At 36.3% G+C, this 21,840-nt stretch overlaps 3 protein-coding genes across 5 annotated transcripts; 2 read left to right on the plus strand and 1 right to left on the minus strand.

Annotated features, from left to right (window-relative positions):
• Positions 1-1,014: 1,014 nt before the first annotated feature.
• Positions 1,015-12,829, minus strand: LOC111330866 (conserved oligomeric Golgi complex subunit 8). Of its 2 annotated transcripts, XM_088727441.1 has the most exons (12): positions 12,726-12,794; positions 12,138-12,209; positions 11,759-11,826; positions 11,539-11,663; positions 10,880-10,983; positions 10,726-10,792; positions 8,932-9,189; positions 8,487-8,711; positions 7,460-7,659; positions 6,756-6,840; positions 1,778-1,962; positions 1,015-1,483 (listed from the first exon to the last, which is right to left on the minus strand). In XM_088727441.1, the coding sequence occupies exons 5-12, from the start codon at positions 10,906-10,908 to the stop codon at positions 1,060-1,062; spliced, it is 1,473 nt and encodes a 490-aa protein (XP_088583567.1). In that variant the 5' UTR covers positions 10,909-10,983; positions 11,539-11,663; positions 11,759-11,826; positions 12,138-12,209; positions 12,726-12,794; the 3' UTR covers positions 1,015-1,059. The 2 variants fall into 2 exon arrangements, with proteins under 2 accessions (XP_088583567.1, XP_022791569.2); XM_022935834.2 differs by lacking the exon at positions 11,759-11,826 and having other exon boundaries at positions 12,726-12,829.
• LOC148726984 (uncharacterized) lies at positions 2,393-3,192 on the plus strand. Its single transcript, XM_088727442.1, has one exon. The coding sequence runs from the start codon at positions 2,526-2,528 to the stop codon at positions 3,117-3,119; it is 594 nt and encodes a 197-aa protein (XP_088583568.1). The 5' UTR covers positions 2,393-2,525; the 3' UTR covers positions 3,120-3,192.
• Positions 12,830-12,860: 31 nt separating the features above from the next.
• On the plus strand, positions 12,861-21,826 carry LOC111330868 (programmed cell death protein 10). 2 transcript variants are annotated; one of them, XR_015989513.1, is made up of 10 exons: positions 12,861-13,022; positions 13,906-13,962; positions 15,094-15,151; positions 15,318-15,377; positions 15,934-15,990; positions 18,578-18,647; positions 18,953-19,046; positions 20,395-20,477; positions 21,228-21,427; positions 21,702-21,826. XR_015989513.1 is itself a non-coding variant. In XM_022935839.2 (9 exons), the coding sequence occupies exons 1-9, from the start codon at positions 12,945-12,947 to the stop codon at positions 21,313-21,315; spliced, it is 645 nt and encodes a 214-aa protein (XP_022791574.1). In that variant the 5' UTR covers positions 12,861-12,944; the 3' UTR covers positions 21,316-21,466. The 2 variants fall into 2 exon arrangements, 1 of the variants encoding a protein (XP_022791574.1); XM_022935839.2 differs by lacking the exon at positions 21,702-21,826 and having other exon boundaries at positions 21,228-21,466.
• The last annotated feature ends 14 nt before the right edge of the window (positions 21,827-21,840 follow it).

Below are 21,840 nucleotides of genomic sequence, written 5' to 3' on the forward strand. Positions count from 1 at the left end.
AGCAAATTTCAGAGATAAAACATGCGGACCTCAAGTCTGTTTTAGAGTGATTGGTTGTTCACAGAACTAAAATCCGTTCTGAGCATAGGTCACTCGACCCCAGTTTGAGAGAGACTTTTACTAAACGAAATAAACAACGCAAAAAGCTGTTTCAACCCTGAAAATTTTATCAATAAATTAACTGAGATAGAATAAATATATGAAAATCATATATTTTGAACTGCGGTATTTGATACGTATGATGGACGATCCTCGCAGTAGATAGCGCTATTTGAGCAATAGCGAAATTCAGACCTGAAAAAAATCAGGCCTGTACGGGACTCGAACCACTGACCTCTGCGATACTAGTGCAGCGCTCTAACCAATTGAGCTAACAAGCCAACTGAGAGCAGGCCGTTAAGTTGATTCGTAATGAACCCGTGAAAGTGATAAATGAGATAGAATAAATATATGAAAATCATATATTTTGAACTGCGGTATTTGATACGTATGATGGACGATCCTCGCAGTAGATAGCGCTATTTGAGCAATAGCGAAATTCAGACCTGAAAAAAATCAGGCCTGTACGGGACTCGAACCACTGACCTCTGCGATACTAGTGCAGCGCTCTAACCAATTGAGCTAACAAGCCAACTGAGAGCAGGCCGTTAAGTTGACGGCCTGCTCTCAGTTGGCTTGTTAGCTCAATTGGTTAGAGCGCTGCACTAGTATCGCAGAGGTCAGTGGTTCGAGTCCCGTACAGGCCTGATTTTTTTCAGGTCTGAATTTCGCTATTGCTCAAATAGCGCTATCTACTGCGAGGATCGTCCATCATACGTAATAAATTAACTGTCAGTCCATGTTATTAGTAATCTCGATTTGTGCGTCGACATCTGGGTTTTAAGAGTTCGTAGCACATTCGAATTTAGTTGGTTTTCTTTAAGAGTCTTTCGTAATTCCTTCGGGTTCAGAAGAGTCTGCTCAACCTTATCAACGCTCTGGTCATCATTTGCTCCATTCTAGTCCAGTCTATACCGATGGCCGGTTTAATATTGTTATCATTAATGTTATTATAGCTATCTATCTCAGCACAGCTTCAACTTGGGTCAAATCTTGTGTTCGCTGTTCACTATCTGGGAGTTTCTCGTTAACTTTTTCATTTGGTTCCTCGTTTAAAGGGCTGCCTTCCTTTGACTCCGAGTCTTCTTGATCTTTTATTCGATCATCTTCTCTGGTTTTAGCCTCATTGTCATGGCAAGGAGGCTTTTCTTTCTCCTGTGTGGAGTCCTGTGGCATGACGGGTTCCAGAAGAACCAATAAGGTGTCGACATCAAGCCGCATATCAGTTGCAAGGAAACTGCCCCCACACAAATTGGTCAAGACTGAACTCGGAAAAAATGCCTCTAAGCATTCCTCCATGTAAGGTATCACTTTTTTTCCCAACACTTGACAAAAATTGGCAAACGAGGATCTTTCTGTTTCATTAAGAGCTGCTGCTTCTGCCCTGGAAACGAGAAGAAGACAGCGAACCGACTGATATTTGCAAGTTATTTGATTCAGTAAAAGTTCAAAACCAGTTAAGAGTTGCGAGAATCTTAGTGTCACTCGGACGTAGATTGCTAATAATTTAAGTATTTTGAAAAGTTTTGTGCTTTTTGGTTCTGTATTCAAAACCAAAATTTCCGATAAGACCAAAATGACAGGAACCTCAACTTTTGTAAATGAGTAAAAATGCCACACCGTGTTACACCACAAAACCACCTCAGACCTCTATAACCACTCTAACCTATTTCCTTACCTGTGGAATGCACATGTAGACTGTATGATTGTTTTCAGTGCACTGCACACACTATCAGTAACAGGTGATGCAAGGGATATAGGGGCACAATGCCTCAAATTGTTAAAAGCAGAGAGAATACTGTTGATAAATGCTGCCAATGGAGGATGCTGTAACAATTCAATGGGAGGATTAAGCTCATCAGGCTGTCGAGACAACAAAGACATATCAAATACATTTCAACTACACATGTTCATAAAAATAACCGTTCATGAAAATGTCACATGCAACTGACATGAATTTGGCAAAATCGTCTTTAAAAACAAACAACTTCAATTAACAGGAAAGTTTATCATTATCCATGCAACAGATGATGATTTGATTTAAGTCAACCACTGAAAATTTAGGAAAAAATCTTTATTGTAAATCAACTCAGAAAATTGTCACCAAAATGAGCACTAACATAGGCCAAAATATGAGGACAAAGCACCTCTCATTTGTATTCAGATTAACTGCACTATACAATTCTGTTCCACAAAAGCTATGGGGTCCACCAAATATATGATGAAGAGTTCTTGAATGTGGTGCAATGTATGACATACATGAATGCGCCCACAATACCTTGACTATGTACAGTGTATTTACACAAATTTACACCTTGAAACCTTGTTATCACACCAACTTTTACAATGACAGCGATTACTGAATATAATGTTGATAAAGCTAGTTCTTGAGCAAGAAATACGACGACTTCCATCTCTTTAGCGGCATGGCCAAAGACGAACTCCAGCGACTAAGCGCCAAACTAGAAGAGCTGAAAGCCAAGGTAGATATTATTGGAAATGCTATTGACGAAATTCAAGAACATAGTTTCCAGTATAATGTAAAAATTGTGGGAGTGCCTGAGAGGCTGCAAGATGAATCCGCAGCCTCGATAAGCAAGCTTTGCCTAAACATTTTTAAAGAAACGGGAGCTGATGTATCGATGTATGACATTGACACCGCCCATCGTGTTCCCAGCAGAAATAACAATGGCAAGCCAAAGCCGATAGTTTGTAGATTTGTCAGGCGTTTAGCCAAAGAAAGCGTCATGAATCATCGTAAAGATGCATGCAAATTGGACCCGGCTTCCGTTCGACTCCCTGAGGATGCCTCGTTAAGCGCGGTTAGAATTTTTGATCCTTTGTCACCCCGAATGCAAACAGTCCAGTTCGAGGCGAAGAAGTTTAAAGAACAGCATTATTACCAGTACTGTTGGTCAAAGGGCTCCTTTGTTTGTTTACGGAAAGATGCTACGTCTCGAGCTATCAAGATCAAGAATATTGGTGATTTGCTCAACCTGGAAAACGGAGACCAAAGCTAAGTATATATCTTGTAATAACAACTCTCAGTGGTAGTCCTAAGTGACAGATATGTTTGCCGAGCAAACAAATCTTTATTAAAAATCCTTCCGTTCTCAAATGTTGATATCATCCGAACGCATGGTCAGTTCAATAATAGCCTGAACAGTAACTTGCCAACGAAAAAGTACTTAGATAAGCTCCGTAGCCTCCATGAATTAGATATTTTTAGTTTGAATACTCAAAGTAGTGTCAATCCTGATAGCAACCTAAATAATCAACAAATTCGAAGCCGATATTTCTCACCACATAGCTTTTGCAATTTTAAAAACGATCTCATGCGAGATGAAAACAAAACATCTTTCTCAGTTCTACATAATAATGTACGAAGCCTTCGCCGTAACCTTGAAAATCTGCAAGTACATTTACTGGATGAACTAGACTACCACTTCAGCGTAATCGGAATAACCGAAACTAAAATTACAAATTCGGCCAGAATAGACTTTAATCCAACTCCTCTTAGTTGGCACCTAAGAGGAGTTGAAACCTAATTACCAATTCGAACAGGTGCCAACTCCTCTTTCTTGTGGAGGTGTCGGTATGTATGTTGACGCCATTTTAAATTACACAGTCCTCGAAAAAACCTCTAACGAGGCTTTCCAGGCCATATGGATTGAACTCGAATTTTTAAAAGGTAAAAATGTCATATGTGGTGTAATCTATCGGCAACATACTTCTCCTGAACAATTTCAAACGTATTTCGATATGACAATAGAAAGACTAAGCTCTACTACTAAACCGATATAATTATATCATGGGCGACTTCAACATTGATCTCCTCAAATCTGAAACCTGTGATTTTTCTCATAACTTTCTGCTGTCCCTGCAAAGTTACTCCTTTTTTCCAGTAATTGACAAGCCTACAAGAGTACATAATAATTCTGCCACACTTATTGACAATATTCTTGTTAACAGCATTGGCTTTAAACTCTCCAGCGGCAACATTGTCTCAGATATAAGTGACCACTACTCTCAATTTTGCATCATCCATTCTCCATCTTTAAAATCTCGCTATCAGGGGACTAAAATCCGTGACTATTCGAGATTCTCGGAAGAAAACTTTATTAGTGATATTTCTCAAACTGACTGGACCGGTTTGATCTCTAATGGCTCTATTGACAAACGCTTTTCTTCGATCTACAACTAATTGAATAAACTTGTTAATAGACATGCTCCTCTCAAAATTGTATCAAAACGCAAGGCCAAGCAACTATCTAAACCGTGGATAACTAGAGGTTTACGTAGATCAATAAAAATAAAGAACGATCTCTTTTACTCTGGTGACATGGCTACATATAAGCTGTACAGGAACACGATTTTAAGCCTTACTCGCCAGAGTAAAAGACTTTACTATCAATCCTATTTTAGTAGCAACCTAAATAATATGAAAAAAACTTGGGAGGGGATTAACAATTTAATTAATAATGCACAAAAAGACTAAGCTCGTATCGTCGCTCCAGCTTCCAGACAACCGGGGTACAACACAAAACCAATCAGAAATAGCTAATGCATTGAATTATCATTTCGCATCTGTCGGACCCAAACTTGCAAATGCATACCATTATCCACCAGGGGCTTTAAGGATTACCTAGGGAATTCAAATTACACCAATTCTTTCTTCTTTGACGCTGTCACTTCTACTGAAATTGAAATGGAAATTTTGAGTACTCAATCAAAAAAAGCCTACAGACTTTATTCATGTCCGGTTCGTCTTTTGAAGTCCGCACGTCAAGCTATATCTCAAACCCTAGCTGAACTAATGAACATGTCCATTTCAACTGGTATCTATCCCCACAAATTAAAGCACGCTGTAGTAATTCCAATTTATAAAGCGGATGATGAAACTGACCCAAACAATTATCGCCTAAAATCTTTTATAAATAAGAATGATATATTTTTCACATCGCAATATGGATTTAGAGAGAACTGCTCAACTCAACATGCAATTCTGGATATTCTAAATACAATTCAAAACAACATTGATAAAAAATTATATTCCTGTGGCATTTTCATTGACTTGAAAAAGGCCTTCGACACGGTTGATCATTGGATTTTGTTGCATAAATTACACCATTATGGAATTAGAGGATTGATTAATGACTGGTTCTCGTCATACTTGTCTGTCAGGATGCAATCAACCCAAATTGGTTCTATTGTCTCTAGCAAAGAGAGAATAGTGTGTGGAGTCCCTAAGGTTCTGTACTTGGTCCGCTTCTTTTCTTAATTTATGTCAATGACATGCATCGTTCTTCTAAAAAGTTTGACTTTTACCTATTTGTTGATGATACCAATTTACTATATGCAGAAAAAGATCTAAACAAACTTGAAGTTGTCGTCAATGAAGAGTTATTAAAGTTGTGTGAATGGCTGAATTCAAATAAATTCTCTCTTAACGTATCCAAATCTAATTTCGTTATTTTTCATCCTTATCAACACAAACTACACCGAGAAGTAAACCTTACAATACTTGATAATTACTCGGAGCAATTGGTATCTCTTGAACGTAAGACATATGTTAAATACCTAGGTGTTCTAATTGACGGTAATCTCACCTGGAAGCATCATGATATTAACTACATTTCCACGAAAATAAGTAAAGGTATCGGTATTGTTGCCAGGCTAAGACACTTGGTACCGCTCACTACTCTTATAAACATTTATCGCTCGCTAATTGAACCGTATATTTCCTATGGTCTCGTTGCTTGGGGCCAAGCCGCGAATACTCATCTAAACAAAATCGTCATTTTACAAAAGCGGGTTCTTCGTCTAATGTACTTTTCCGATTATACGTCTCACAGTGCTCCTCTTTTTAGTCGTTCGGGAATTCTACCGATAAAAATGCTTTACTTCAAATTGGTTGCCTCTCTGTTACATGACAAAAAATCGCTGTGCTCCTCCCAATATTTCTGAACTTTTTACTCACTCTGAACAGGTTCATTCCTACTCTACTCGTTTCTCAGTAGCTGGAAGCTTTTATATAAAACAGGCGAGAACAAATCATCAGTTGTTTTCCTTTTCTAGAGTTGGTGCGAAAATATGGAATGGCATCTCCCCTGAACTTCGTAAGCTAAAGAAAGCACCTTTTAAAAGTGAGCTAACTCACTTGCTTTTGAAAATTCTTGAAATTGAGGAGATGAATGTTGACTTGCGCTACCTTGACCTTTCTAGCCTATATTTGTATTTCAACTTTCTCTTTGACCTGTTAAAAACTCCCTTGTGTGACTGGCTCAGTTAAAGCCTTTAACATGATTATCACTACTATTATTTATTATTTATTTGCTATTTATTTATTTATTCATTTATTTCATTGTTGCGTGTGTGTGTGTGTGTGCGTGCGTGCGTGTGAGTGTGTGTGTGTGTGTGTGTGTGTGTGTGTGTGTGTGTGTGTGTGTGTGTGTGTGTGTGTGTGTGTGTGTGTGTATGTGTGAGAGCCTATACAGTGTCTGTTTAGGTAGCCCGCCTAGAATAGCTCTGCTAACTGAGGGCTACAAAAGCCTTTATTTCTCTCATTTTAAAAAATAAAGTCAAAGTTGTTGTTGTTAATAAATAGATCTATCCCAAAAATAACAGAGAGTAGGAACCACTGTATGTTCAATTACCTTGGTTGTCATTGTAGACATTGTTGTGGATGTGACTGTAGAGGGAACTGGCTGTGGTGAGTATGATTTCATGGCTTTATTAAATCTAAAGAAACAAGAAATGAAGTGGGCTATAAATAAATCATTTGATGTACAAACAGATCATGCTTTACCAAAATTTTTAGATTGCTTGCAACATTCCACTTCCCAGGTTCACTCATTGAAATGCAGAGTTTGAATTTGCAGAAAATTTTACTTTTTTCCATAAATGACATTCATGTAAAGTGTCTATATCATAACTGGGGTCACTCAGTTAAACAAAATTAGCAAATCGCATTGTAGGAAAGAAACAGTGATCTTATTTAACGAAATTCAAATGAGTCAATTCTACAAACTTTGATGGAAATAATTCCTCCTTTCAGTTTTATGCAAGTATTATGAAACGTGAGACACAACTGATGTTTAAAGTACTCAATAATATGATCATAATAAATTATTTTATTTTGATCTTAATCCAGGCAAAAATGAAGTTGACAAATAAGTAAAAATTCAATGTCAAATGGCTGATTTACACCATGATTATTTCTCCTTTGAACTGTTGACCAGTTCTACATTACCTTCCACTTACATGTAACAGTCCTTCTTCGACAAAGCACATTCACTGGAATGGAGTAAGAAGAAGAACACTCTTTTTTTTTTTTTAATAGCAAGGGCACTTTGAATACCTGTTAGTGGCATTAAGTACTTCTGTGTTGAATGATTTCAGGGCTGCAGCATGAAAGAGGGGAGGAAGAAGACCCCTAAAGTCTGCTCCCACACGGCTGAATGACAAACCAAAGTACATGCACTGACCAAGCAGTGAGTCAAGACGGTTTCCAACCCCTCCCTTCAAGTCATTCTCTAAAGTTTTCAAGAATTGCTGCACCTGAGAAAGAAATAAAATAATTTAGCATCTTGACAGACATACAAATGATGGAGGGAGCTGCATCACATATTAATTTAAAAGAAACTGCATGGTCCTGTGGAACAAGGATTATCTTACAATAGAATGGAAACTGACACTTAGTCCTGTTGAAAATTGTATGTGTTCTTGGTTGTTATTTTTCTTTGATTTATATCACAATCCTTAAACATACAAAAATATGTGAGACAAATGGTAGAACATTTGTTTATTCATTTGGAATTTTTCTCTCCCCCTGGAAAATGGTTGACATGCTTTTCTGTTTTCAGTAGCACAAATCACACCCTCCAAAGTTACAGTCTATGTACTTTAAAACATGTTTGCCAATAAAATGGAGGGAATGAATGAATGAATGAATTCCTTATGAATAAATGAATTCCTTATTTATATTGCACCCTTTCTATACAATATTCAAAGGTGCAGTACCCCCCTTCAATTTGATAGACACTACACAAAGATAGACCACAACACCGGGCACTACGTGCCCTACTCTTTTCGAACAGTGTGTGGGTTCTTTAACGTCCCACAAATTTTTTATCACATACAAGGGCTTGTGAGACAGGACCTCCATTCATCATCTCTATCCAAGAAGACTAGAAAGTCTAACCATTTGCAGATATTATTACAAAGGCAGCACTTTCTTCTCAGTTATTTAAAGACCCCGAGTGTTGGTCCAGCCGGATTTGAACTCATGACCTCCCACACAACAGTCCGGCACTCTACCAATTGAGCTAACCAGGAGGTGGTTAAGGGAAAAGAGCTATTCCTTTCATTCATTAATTCAATCCTACCTTCTGCAAAATCCAGCAGTGGAACAAATTGCCATAAATTGGACTATCTTCATTTTCCATGGATAATATTGGGTCATCATCAGAGAAGATAGCTCTATATTGTGTGACAATATCAAATAAATGTACCCGACTGGTTTCAATGGTCTTTGTAATGTGATAATAAGGATCATCTGATGAGATTGATGCAAGAACACTTTGAAGCCATGTATCACGGGCTTGAAGGAACTGCAAACAGGAAGTTTTAAATCAAATGTCAGAAGTATTTTAATGTAAATACTGTAAGGGACAGGAACTGGATTTTTTTCATAGACTGACTTGCTTAGAAAAACGTTTGTAATATCCTTAGCAATGATATGCGTGACATTTCAAGATACAAAAAATATACGCAGTTATCTGGTTGATAATAAAATGAAACTTGAACAGTAATTTTGGTCTCCTCACAAACCTTGATCCTTAATTCAGATTCAGAAAACAAATCAAGACGCCTGAGGTATCCAATCACACGCAGGCATGCAGGAAGCTGGATGGCTGAGCGCAGCTGCTGTAACAGCTGAGAAAGCATCAGTTGAGTTGATGACTGTACAACATCAACAATGTTTTGGATAATAGGAATATTAGAAAGCTTCTTTTCTAGTCTCTGCACATAGGATGAAAGTTCCAGTGCTTCTTCATAGTAACCATTCCGTACACACGAATCCATCAACTGCAAACATAACAATTCATAGATTTCTTGCAGAAAAACAAAGATAGCTACAGAACACTGGACAACCAATGTTTATTGTTAGTATTGTAAACTGTTGGCAAGGGCACTGGTACTCATTCCTCTTTCTTTTCTTATTTGTCTCAGACAGAGAACCCTGTAAAATATCACCCTTGCAATTAGATGAGGTAATTGTAAGTCTAAGTGTCAGGTCAGTAAGAACAATGTACTGTAGATGGTAGACTATGGAAAATGAAATGGCATAGTTAATTTGAAATGGGAATAACCTAACTTTGTACCAAATCTATGATAGCAATAGAAAAATTACAATAATGAAATAAGAAATACCATAGACATGTCCCCTGAAAACAAAGATGGTTCTAAAACTATTGATAGTTGTCATAAAAGGCAGACTGTAATAGACCTCCTTTAAAAGGTTTAAATCTACAAAAAACCTCATGCCTTTAAAACATGGCGACTCCACAAAAGTCTGCTGACCAGTCTGGATAAACGTCAACAATAGCAATGCAAATTTAAAACTAACAGTCCCCCGGATTAACAACTACAATTATAGCAATGTAAATTAAGACTAACAGAACTTGAATAATGTTTCTCATGTCTGATTGTCACTACAATAGTGTTGGCACTTGTTGTGTCTAGTGATAGTGCAAATTCAAGTTTTGGTGCTACACAGGTACATGTAAAAAAATGTCACCAAGGATAGTTCAGACAGAACATAGATGACTAAGTAAAGCTCTGTCATTATTGGAGTTCTTTCAGATTAATTCAGTAGTTAGGTAGGGGGGGTGGCAGAGCTAATTCATAATAAAAGTATGTTTACCAGTAATTCAATTCTACATCTAGCCAGTAAAATGTGTAATTCAAGTTGAGCCTCCCGGTTAGCTCAATTGGTTAAGTGCCAGCCTGTTGTGCAGGAGGTCGAGGGTTCAAGCCCCGGCCAGACCAACACTCAGGGTCTTAAAATAATTGAGAAGAATATGCTACCTTTCTATAACATCAACCAAGAAATGGTTAGATATTCTAGTCTTCTCAGATAGGGACGAATAAATGGAGGTCCCGTCTCCTGCATCTATTAATTAGTTAATTTGGTTAGGCAGGGGACGTTAAAGAACCCACTTCACGAGATTACTGTGATGTGGTCTGGCCTGGTTACTGGGAATTGGGGGGAGGGGGCATCTGTCATATTCGCCTTTATTTGACTGTAAACTGCTTAGCAGTCTGGTAAAGTCCCTCATACAATAAAGTGCCATGAGTTCAAGATATGAGCGCTATATAAATACAAGTTATTATAATACTATTATTATTATAAGTTTGAGTACCCTTGTGCTTTCACATTTGGAATGAAGGACTTACTGATTTAGCCAATGCTAGTGCTAGAAATATCATCAGACAGAGGTCTTGGACTGTTTCTATTTTTAAAGGTCATAGGTCTTAATCCTTGGATATTCCCCCATCCAAAATGCTTGTGTATATAAGTGAACTAAAGCTAAGTTCAGAAAATCACCAATTTAAACTTACTTGTGAGATTTCCAAAATCTCTAGCAGCTGTGTATGGCGTGCTAATGTCAGAGAATTTAAATGACGACTACAAGTGAAAAGTAAAAACAAGTGTTACTTGTAATCTGAATGCTTGTCTGAATAGCAGAAAAAAATTATACCAGCACTTGTTTACCTAGTATTGATTTCCTGTGCCACCTTCATGAAATTGCTACATGTTTCAGAAAATGTTGGTAACTTGTTCAGAAGTGACTCAACATGCTCCTCCACTGACACAAACTGCAATAAAGGTTTCATCAAATCAGGCTTTTACAACACTACCAATTGTCTTTACAGTGCTGTGATGGGGTCTTCTAACCCACTGAGAATTAAAATTCTCTGACTTGTGTATTCGACGGGGTACTCCTTAAAGCAAGAAAGATCGTTCAAGATTTTTCATCAGAATGTGAAATTTGAGCTTAGATAATTAAAGTGTAAATCTCTTAGAAGTCTTAGGAGTATTTTCAACTTCTTGGTACATCTTAATCACGCATACGCAGAGGAATGCACAAGACAATTATCGATAACATTGCTGTCAAATGACTTTGTTCCCTGGTAACTTGAACCTTGAGATAAGTAATTGTAAAACATCAAATTGATTTCCCTGAGATTTCCTCAGTGCATCACATTTATTTTAACCTAAAAAACATGAACCCTTCAACAACAACAACTTGAAAACTTGCTAACTTTTAGCTGGAACTTATCACAGGAAATTAATTATAAACATCTTTGAGGTATTTAGTAGATTTCATGCACAGCTCTTTTCCCCTAACACCATTAGTTCAGTTGACTTACATCATTAAAAATTTCTTTGGAGCATTCTGCAGTTTTGATGAATGTCTTGTAGTTATTAAAGGCCAAGTGCTCAGTTTGCTCTAAGATCTGGGCCTTTTCTTCAGCAAGTCTTTCAGGTTCCCGGCCTATTGTAAGATCATTCAACAAACTTAAATTAAACCCTTTTTCCTCCTCCTAAGAATACAGCAATTTCACATGCACATAAATTATAGGTTATGACCAGGTCACTACACCCTCCATGTCTGTATTTGTGCCTATGGTAAGCTCCACATTATTTCTTGTGCATATCTGTTTAAAAATAAAGAGGGTGTTAGATCAGGGGAGATAGGAGTAACAAATCAATTTATTTTCCCCCATCCTAAATGTACCTCTATTTTTCCTGCACCTGTTATCACCAAGAGTTGCATAAAATATCCCCAACTGCATTAACTATGAAAAAGCTTCATGCATTTACTCATTCATTTATCATCTCATCTCCATATTTTAGTCAGCAAACTTATTAGATAATTGAGTAGAAAGGAATGGTACACAAATAAAAGCCTTAACACCTAATAGGCTTATTGAACTTGCAGCGATAAAAAAGTTTTTCAGAGTCTTACTTAATTTTTCCACACTGGAAGCACTCAGTTCTGCTAGATACAAAGTGAAATCTGGACTATCCTTCCATGCCTCTGAAAAAATAAAGTACAAAGCAGAGAACTTTTACATTGATTAATTAGTTGTAGCATTGATAAACATTTCCCAGTTGAAACCTTTTCATGCAGTAACTGAGGAATTTTGGCCTGGCTCTCCAAATACTTGAAAGATATGATACATTTACTTTGTACATCAATGACATTATTAAATCTGGATAGAGCAAACAAAGTACCTTTGGTTGCCACATCTCCTTATCCAAAGCAGAAATGTCGCACCTTTACTGAAATGTCGCACCTTTACTTGGTTTTATACGAAAGTAGTGAACATACATTATGAAGGTACCTTTAGGAATTTTTGATCCATACAATTTTCACTTATCCCATTTTTAACACATGCAAGCTTCTTATGCTAACTTTTGCTTAACGAGCTCCAATAAGATAAACGTTTTACAAACAAGAACAAGTAGAACAATATCTATAATTTATCGAGGTTAACAAAACAGGATGGCCCCACACAAAATTGTTCATATTATTTCATGTTGTGAGAATTACCTTGGAAAGATTCCTGGAACAGCGTTTTCAAGAGACCATCGTCTTGCTCGGTAACATCCATTTTCTTCCTTGCCACTTGGCAGTTGGTTTATACTTCATGTAAGCTACTCCCAGCTACCTTCAGGTGTAGCCAAGCAAAGCCCCATGGGAGGTAAATTTTTGAACATGGCGGATGGTCAGGTGTGACGAATAAAAAGAAAGCAAAACAAAATTGGAATTATGGCGCTGGATGGCGAGGAAAGTACCCCAGTCCCAAATCTGGCTCTAGAAGCTATTGTTAAGCCTACACTCCGTGAGGTAATACTACAGCTTTGTTTCCTTTTTAATTCGAGAATTGTACAAGCCTAACTAAATCTGACCTTCTAAATTGGGCGAACGTAGGCTTGATTTACTTGCACTCATCTTTAAAGGTAAATATCCTTTATTGGATCTATTCAACACTATCTCACAACCAAAATGTCATCCCTTCTACTCTGTCTCTCTTGTAAAGATAAATAAGTCATTAATTTCAGCTCTCTTTTATTTTTACGAGGAATATCAAACAGACTCTGTAGTGTAACAAAATTATCATCCCTGTACATTCAAATGAAGAAAATCAAAATAAATTCTCCTGGTACTGATATCAAAACTTACAACAACAATCACTGTATAAATACAACTAAATGTTACATGCAGTTGAGTAGAAAATGATTGTGAGTGTTAATTGAAAATTGCTTTTACCAAGACGGTAAACTGTTTTATGATACATTATACTATGAAACATCTGATTGAGTGAGGGTACTCAATCAATATACAATAGCATGTGAAGTTGACGTGACAATGCAATATCTGCAGCAGATATTGAATTTATCATGTCAAGCTCAAAGTCTGTCTGCCTAGTTTCCCATCCCTTTGTCTGTGTAGTGTTCAGATATTGCAGCAGATATTGCATTTATCATGTCAAGCTCAAAGTCTGTCTTCCTAGTTTCCCATCCCTTTGTCTGTGTAGTGTTTTCAAACTTTTGCAAATCCAGAAAGTATTGTTTACAGTTGGACATTTTTAAACAAATGTATAATAGAACAGTTATTGAATTGGGTTTTTGCATGATATCACGAAGTATCAAACCTTGTGTCTAATGTATGTTATCTTCTCCAGCTTTTGACTTCAGATTTCTGTTGTTTTTCTTTTTTTATGTGCTAGTTAGAGCCATTTTATGATAAGGAAGCTGTTGAAAAACTTCGAACAGCTTTTGTCAAGGTAATAGGTGTTAACATTTTATGAATGATGCAGTGTCATGTGAGTTAGTTAATTTGCATTGCACATTTTTTAATCAAGTGAAGGCTTTTTTATTTGTGCATACTGCACTCTATGAGATTCACATTTAACAACAGTATATGATTGTAGATGACCATCAGAATGTGGACAAAACTGTATGCAGGTGGTAGGCATGTACGCAGAAAAGAAAAAAATTGTGTTCTTTATCATTATGACAAGTCTGCTCTGCTTTGTTGCCAAAAAAAAAAAAATTAACATTGTATGCTGTTGTTGCAAAAAGTAAGTAACAGTAGCAGTCAGAAATGAGAAAATTTAGATAAATTGTGATTTTTTTCGTTCTGACTCAAAAATATGAAGAAAAAGTTTGCGTAAGTTGTAGAATTCTTTTGGTGGTTTTCATGGGTGTGCCAGTCTATTGCATCCTATTTAACAAACCTTTTTAATTTTTCAAAACTTAGTCAGTGGTCATATGAACTTAGTCAGTGGTCATATGATAAATGGTTATTGACTGAGTTAGGTTGGGCTGAACAGGAAAATGTTTGGCTCTTGTTCATGACCCACAGACCAAGCACAGCAAGGTCCATACATTGTGTATTAATTTAATTTAATAATAAGTTCTTATATAGCGCATTAAAATTGAACTCTATGCGCTTAATTATGACCTTGCACTAAATATTTCCTAGACCAGCCCTCCCAATCAGTCAATAAGTACATATTTATGATAAAATTGTTGACATTTTGATTAATTGGTACATTGGTTTGCAATACAGGATAGCTAGCTGTATCCTCAGCCTATACCTTTTATAAACAACATTCAAGTTTTAATCCCTTATAAACTATTAAATTTCCGTATGGCAAACACTCAATTATGAATGATTATAAAAAGTTTATTCTCTGTAAGTTTTGAGGTTTTGAGATATCATGTGTTCAAAAATAACTGGTACACTAGGAAAACATTATGAGGGAGGACAATTAAATAAATCAGCTGAGATCATTCATAGACCTGTTCTTATCTTCATGGATACATCTCTGATCTATCACTTGTCCTATTGTGTCCTTGTAGACAAGGTTAAATTTCCTCTTTTGTAATGTTGTAATGTATTTATTTCCTAGGTTGAGAATGAAATACCAGGGATAACACAACAAATTGTTGGAGAAATTTTGAAATCAGGTAAGTTTGTGTAATTAATTTTTTTATTCAATTTCTTTTAGAATTTTTCTAACATGGTCATTTTTATTTTGCTTATTTAAAATCCTGTTGATAAGTAACAAAGCAAAATATTAATGCTGATTGAAGAATTTTAAACTAAGAAAAAAACTGAATTTATTCCATACAGCATCATTATCAGTCAACATGAATGAAGTTCTTCTCCACTGTGCTGCTCAAAACAGTGAAGGCAAGTTTTGATTTTCCTTTTGGGTCCCTCCAGGCCATCTGTATAAGTTTTAATGTATAAATCATGCATTAAATGTTTATACTTTTAGATACAATGTAATTTGCTTCCAAAAATAAGCTCTGATGAAGCTAATGCTATAGTCATTGACTCTAATTTCAATTTCAAATAACACACAGTGTGTCGTCAAGATGGCAGATTTTACAAATACTCCTTTAGACAACTGTTGTGTCTGTGTGGTTACCTTGATTGTGATAAGAACGATAACAGCATGTTGATTAATCAAATAAAACATAATATGGCAAGTGCAATCCATCACAGAATTGGCTATCAAAAGTGATTAAACCATACTGGGACTCTTTTATCCTCTCTTAAATGTACAAATACTGTTTGACTTACTGCCTGTTTAGTGAAATACTCTTCCACAATTTAGAGACACACATGGGTGAAAGGGTAATGCTACATCTCCAAGATACTTTAATTTATAGTTTCCAAGGATTTTGTTATGATAGGAGTTCTAAAGTATTTGCTGACAGTCAGTTACCCTGATCTTTTCCAGATTATACTTTTAATGCCCAAGGAGATGAATTCAATGCATTGTTGAAAAAAGCAAAAGGTAACTGTGATGTAAATGTTACTGCACATGCTATACCGCAACAGTGTGGTAACATCAGATTAATTTCCCTACAACACTTTGATACTAGACCTGCTAACAAACAGTCTCTAGAATTGCTACTATAGACATTTCAGATCATTTACCAGTGTTTTGCATATCTGAGACAGCAGTAAAGCACCAAACACATCCCAAGACTTTTAGAGACTACAGTGAATTTAATGAAGAATTATATAAAAGTGATATCAGAGCTAATGACTGGAATGATATTCAAAACAAATGTACCAACTTGCGTGAGCTTGCTGCCAAAACTATTCAAGCTGTAACAGTAACTACTGACAAGCATGCTCCAAAGAAAATATATTTCTAAGATTAAACAAAAACACTCAGTTAACCAAACTATGGATAACAAATGGCATCGTAAAATCAATAAAAACTAAACAAAGAATGTATAAAACCTATGACACATTCAAAGTGGACAAATATAAAATATATTCAAATTAGTTTAACAAGCTTAAGTCACAAAGCAAGACCCTAAACTATCGCAAACACTTCAATTTGTGTAAATTGTCATGAAGTCAACAAGGAAATTAATTGGAACACTTATTCATCGTAAAACTAAAGGGCAATCTGGCCCATCAAAAACTATTATCACCAATCAAATCTATACAACAAACTCTGATGTTGCTGATCAGCTTAACCAATATTTTGTTAATGTAGACCCTATACTTGCCAGTTCTATAAAGAATAATGATGATAGCCCCCTCAAATACATTAAGTCTTCTCCTTCCTCAAGTTTTGTTTTATCTGAGGTAACTGAGGCACAGGTTCATAATCTCTTCTCTAAATTAAATGATAACGGAACTTCACTACATATTCCAAATAAATTGATATGGATTGCTTCTGAGGATCTCTCAAAACTGTCTACATTTATTTATAATGAGTCTATCAAGACTGGTGTTATGCCAGATATTTTCAAAATATCTCAAGTTGCTCCTGTTTATAGTAATGGTATAATGAATGAACCAAGAAATTACTGACCCACTGTGGTTCTACCCCCCTTTAGTAAAGTTCTTGAAAGGTTGGTACATGGCATTGACCAACTCTCTTCATTCCTAAAAAAATGGGAAATTCTATATAAATATCAATTTGGCTTCCGAAAGAACTTATCTACCAGACAAGCTATACTATAGGTCGTTGCCAAATTAAAACAAACGATAGATAAAAAGAAAATATCTTGAGGAGTCTTCCTTGATCTATCAAAGGCATTTGATACTGTAAATCATGAAATATTACTCTCAAACTATATGCTTATGGAATCAGGGGTCTCCCTCTTTGCTGGATTAAAAGCTATTTAAAACACCATACATAGTATGTTAATGCAGTAAATGGTTTGAACCCGGGGGTAACATGTGAAGGTGTAGTCTGATCGTCCGGGTGAGTGTAGTCCTGAGAAGGACTGTTGTCGGTGGCAGTGACTGACGTTTCGACAACCTGTGCGGAAGTCATCATCAGAGTCAAGTGAGTGATTGTTGTCAGTAGAATGACAACAATCTACTGACAACAATCACTCACTTGACTCTGATGATGACTTCCGCACAGGTTGTCGAAACGTCAGTCACTGCCACCGACAACAGTCCTTCTCAGGACTACACTCACCCGGACGATCAGACTACACCTTCACATAGTATGTTAAACTAGAAAAGTAGAATGTAGCTGATTGCCTCTCCTCTGTGGGGTACCTGAAGGGTGTACATTAGGCCGTCCCTTTTTCTACGCGCGTACTAGATATAAATGATCTTCCCAACTGCTGTGAGAGACCATCATTTACAATTTACTTGAAATTCTCAATTGTGAGAAAAATTTTTGATTTAATACTGCTGTATTTACACATAAAATTCTTAATAAGAAAGGCTTAACTTTATCAACTCATTAGTAGATATACACTCTCATATTTCTTCTTTCCAATCAATGATTGTAGATGTCACAGTATGCCCTCCAATTATGATATGCTTCAGTTAGTATGACATTTGTACTAAATTATTCTCATTAGTGCCCATCAATTTTAATTTTAATGAACTTAAATCTTGGTTTTTTTTTCTGATTCTATTTCAAACATGAAAGTGGCCAACTCAAAAGCCTCAGCTCCTTGGCCACTGTGCACACCCTCTCTAGATTTTCCATATATCAAAACTTAAATCATATTTAAATAGTATATTTCTGTAACTATATATACTCTTTGTGTGTAACATGAATTCATCTGAACAGTGCAAACAAAGTTGAAAGTTAATGGTACTGCACATGTTTTACCACTACAGTGTTGTGACACCAGATTAATTTCCCTACAACACTTAGATACCAGACCTACCATCACAAATATCCCTGTAACATATAGTGATTCACAATATTGGAATTAATACAAATAAGAGTGCAACATAGCTTTGCAAATTTATTCCCTTTCTAGTCTAATCTTGTCTGTACACTTGTGTGGAAATGCATATAATGATGATTGCCCAATAATTGAAATGTATAATTATGTTCTTGCAATTTTTATTTCTTAAACCTTGCTTTACTTAATTTTCTAATGTAGACCTCAAGACCATATTAGCAAAAATTCCAGCTGAAATTGGCAACAGGCAAAAGTTTTTGCAGACTATAAAGTAAGTAAACAATTGGAAAATTTAAGTTATATAGATAATGACATGAACATTTTAAGTACAAATTGATATATGTAAGAGAAGAGATAATATTCTTGTATGTTAAGCTGTCAGATACTCTGCCAGTCTTGATTATTTGCCAAGATTTTGTGTGGTCTGTGGGGAAGACATGCATATTTCCTGACTTTTAACCAGAGAGATTGATAACCTTGAAATAAACAACTTTTGGTGCTACATTAAAGTTGGAAAAATATCACTCTGGAAACAAGAAAAAGAACACCTTTTTTGACATCACACTTTTTACCCAGGGATATTGCAACTGCCATTAGGGACCTGCTAGATGCTGTAAATGAGGTTTTTAAGAAGTGTCAGAATGTTGGGAAGATGGTACAATATAAAGAGGTACAGTAATTGGAAACACTTTTATCGTCAGAAGCAAATAATCTCTGTAATTCTGGTAGCATCTGACTTTGCTAAAAATGAAGGAATTCTTTAAAGTGTCTATACAGCCAACAGGGTTTTTATAGTTTTGGTGTGTATTTAACATGTAAAAAAGTATTCTTAAATAAAAATTGGATTCTGACAAGTCTCTGCCCTGAAATCGAGCTTTAAACTTCCCGCTTTGGCCACGTCCCATTGAAGGTGACCGTGAATTGGGGCAAAAAAGAGATTGGGTTCAGAATGGGTTGTGACGTCAAGTCAGGAACGCGCCAAATCCCACCAGTGGTTCATTTCACTGTTTTTTTTTCAGTAAGGTAAAGAGTTTTCGGCAACATAAATATGCCCAATAGATTTGTTGCAAAAGTACTGTGTTTGTCAAGCAAAGTAACAACACAACACTGGAGATGCTCCTGGAGTGATGTCACTCATCATTAATGTTCCCTTGCGCGGTCAACTTTATTGGGCGTGGCTGAAGCAGGAACTTTAAAGCTCAATTTTAGGGTGAAGAGGCATCAGAATCCAATTTTTTTAGAATACTTTTTTACAGGTTAAAGAGATACCAAAACAATAAACACCCTGTTGGCCATATAGACACTTTCAAATCAGAGTTCCACCGAATCTTCCACTGCAACTTACATTGCCTCTATGAAATCTTCTGGTTGTAATGTTTTTTGAAATGTTGCATGTATGATATTTGGAAAGTTGTTCAGGAAAGGAATTTGGCTCACTTTTGTTTGTGGGCAGATTTCCAGAGATACTGTAACATTTATTTTGCCAGGCCAGTTATCTGTTTGTGTCTTGTGGCCTTGGTGCTAGTGCCACAGCACAAGTAAGATGATAATATTACTTTATCCTCTTGTTTGACTCTGTGTTCCAGAACAATAGTTACTGATGCCCTCTTCATAATGAAGGCATTAGATTTTTTGGGGCAGTGGAGGAGTGTTGGAGAAGTAGCAGGGATTCATAACTATGTTCAGATAGATTGATTGCATGTACAGTGTAGATTGAGATTATTGCCCTTTCTGCTTACATTTTCTTCTTTTTATTAAGTGTGAAAGATATTATGAGAGAGATGTTTTCTTGCACCTTTGAACTACATGCTGCAACATAATTTGTTTGCAAATGATTTCCTTAAAATTGTGCCTTGTATGATTCTATCCATTTATTTAAAACTTCGAATCAGTTTCTTTACTTTTTCTTTTAGATAAGGAAAAAGCTTCTTCATCAGTAGAAAAAATATTGCAGGCACCCAAGTTGATTATTGCATATCATTAACAGTATTGACATTGTTTTATTCCACTCAATCTAGGGTCTAGAGAGGAACAAAAAGGAATTTGTTAAATACTCCAAAAACTTTAGTGATACTCTAAAGCAGTATTTTAAAGATCAAAGGTCGGTTTGAAATGGGTTTTAAGCAGTATTTATTGTTAGTGGTGCCATATTGTGTGAAGCTGTGCTTCTACTGTTTTCAGTAAATGCGACTAAATCTTACCACTCCCTCATAAGCATTATTGTAAGCACGCCAGATGATGCTCTCCCCGGTGTTTTGTGTTTCCTTAGCATTGAATGTACGTTATCGCGTTGTATTACTCCTGATTTTCCCAAAATTTTCTCACAGTAATCTCACTCAGTGATCATGATTGAGATAGTAAAAGTGATAGTTAAAAGTGATAGTTAAAAGTGATACTGTTTTCTCACAGTAATCTCACTCAGTGATCATGATTGAGATAGTAAAAGTGATAATTATGGTGATATGGACGACGATGATGATGAGAGCGGTTCCCCTTTCCTGTGTGCAAATAAAAAGTAAATTTGAGTATCCAGCTTAGAGAAATCGCCTCTTACTCCCAGGGATTTGCCACCTTTTTTCAGTGATTTGTGTTTTCACTTGCGGAGACTAAGTATAGCGTAGTGTTCAAGGAGAAAGAGGGATGAAGTTAAATTTCGAATTTCCCTTCTCCCTACCCCCCCCCCCCCCCCACCGTGCATCTTTGCCTTTTGCACGTCAAGTAGGCCAGACTAAGCTGGATAACAAGGACTTTTCGTGGTTCGAGAGAGAGGCACTTGTCTTGGGTGAAAGTTTTACCAAATTTTGGTCTGATAATAGATTTAATGTTTGAAATCTACTTTTTCTCCTTTTAGGTCAGAAGCAGTATACGTCAGCGCGAACAGACTCATTAACCAGACAAACCATATCTTGAATATGTTTAGGTTGGCTACAAGCTCATAGCTAAATTTGTAAAATATCCTCAGGACTTCCTTTAGTGTTCTTCTGAGTCAATCCTAACAGGAACGGTACCTGTTTTAATATTTATGTAAACAGGGACTGATTCTGATCTACATATATATATATATATATATATATATATATAAGCGAAATAGGCAACGTAGGATCCATGACAGTGCTCGACAATGAAGGAGCGATTACAGTAGCAAATGGACTACTCAAGTGACGCACATATGGATTTTAATACAGCCTGTGGGTATGGAGTTTAACTGATGAGTGGATCAACTTTTGTAGGTCTACGAAACAGGCTGTATTAAAATCCATATGTGCGTCACTTGAGTAGTCCATTTGCTACTATATATATATATATATATATATATATATATATGTATATATATATAATTATATAGAAAGGAACCCAGTTTTGTTGGTGGAGCCGAGAAGGACAGTGGTCCACATTAGAAAGGCTAAAGAAATCGTTAGTGACACAGGATGAAATCATGGATATCATGGACGAGGAGTGGAGTA

Source organism: Stylophora pistillata, chromosome 7, assembly GCF_964205215.1.
Source record: "Stylophora pistillata chromosome 7, jaStyPist1.2, whole genome shotgun sequence".
NCBI lineage: Eukaryota > Metazoa > Cnidaria > Anthozoa > Scleractinia > Pocilloporidae > Stylophora > Stylophora pistillata.

Excerpts from the sequence above, each read along its gene's own strand:
- LOC148726984 (XM_088727442.1), top strand. The coding sequence starts at position 2,526 with ATGGCCAAAGACGAACTCCAGCGACTAAGCGCCAAACTAGAAGAGCTG.
- LOC111330866 (XM_022935834.2), bottom strand. The coding sequence starts at position 12,786 with ATGGATGTTACCGAGCAAGACGATGGTCTCTTGAAAACGCTGTTCCAG. Across the intron at positions 9,190-10,725 it reads AGATTTTGGAAATCTCACAA|TTGATGGATTCGTGTGTACG; the intron begins GTAAGTTTAAAT and ends TTATGTTTGCAG. Across the intron at positions 6,841-7,459 it reads GTACTTAATGCCACTAACAG|ATTTAATAAAGCCATGAAAT; the intron begins GTATTCAAAGTG and ends TTGTTTCTTTAG.
- LOC111330868 (XM_022935839.2), top strand. The coding sequence starts at position 12,945 with ATGGCGCTGGATGGCGAGGAAAGTACCCCAGTCCCAAATCTGGCTCTA. Across the intron at positions 13,963-15,093 it reads TTCGAACAGCTTTTGTCAAG|GTTGAGAATGAAATACCAGG; the intron begins GTAATAGGTGTT and ends TTTATTTCCTAG. Across the intron at positions 15,991-18,577 it reads ATTGTTGAAAAAAGCAAAAG|ACCTCAAGACCATATTAGCA; the intron begins GTAACTGTGATG and ends TTTCTAATGTAG.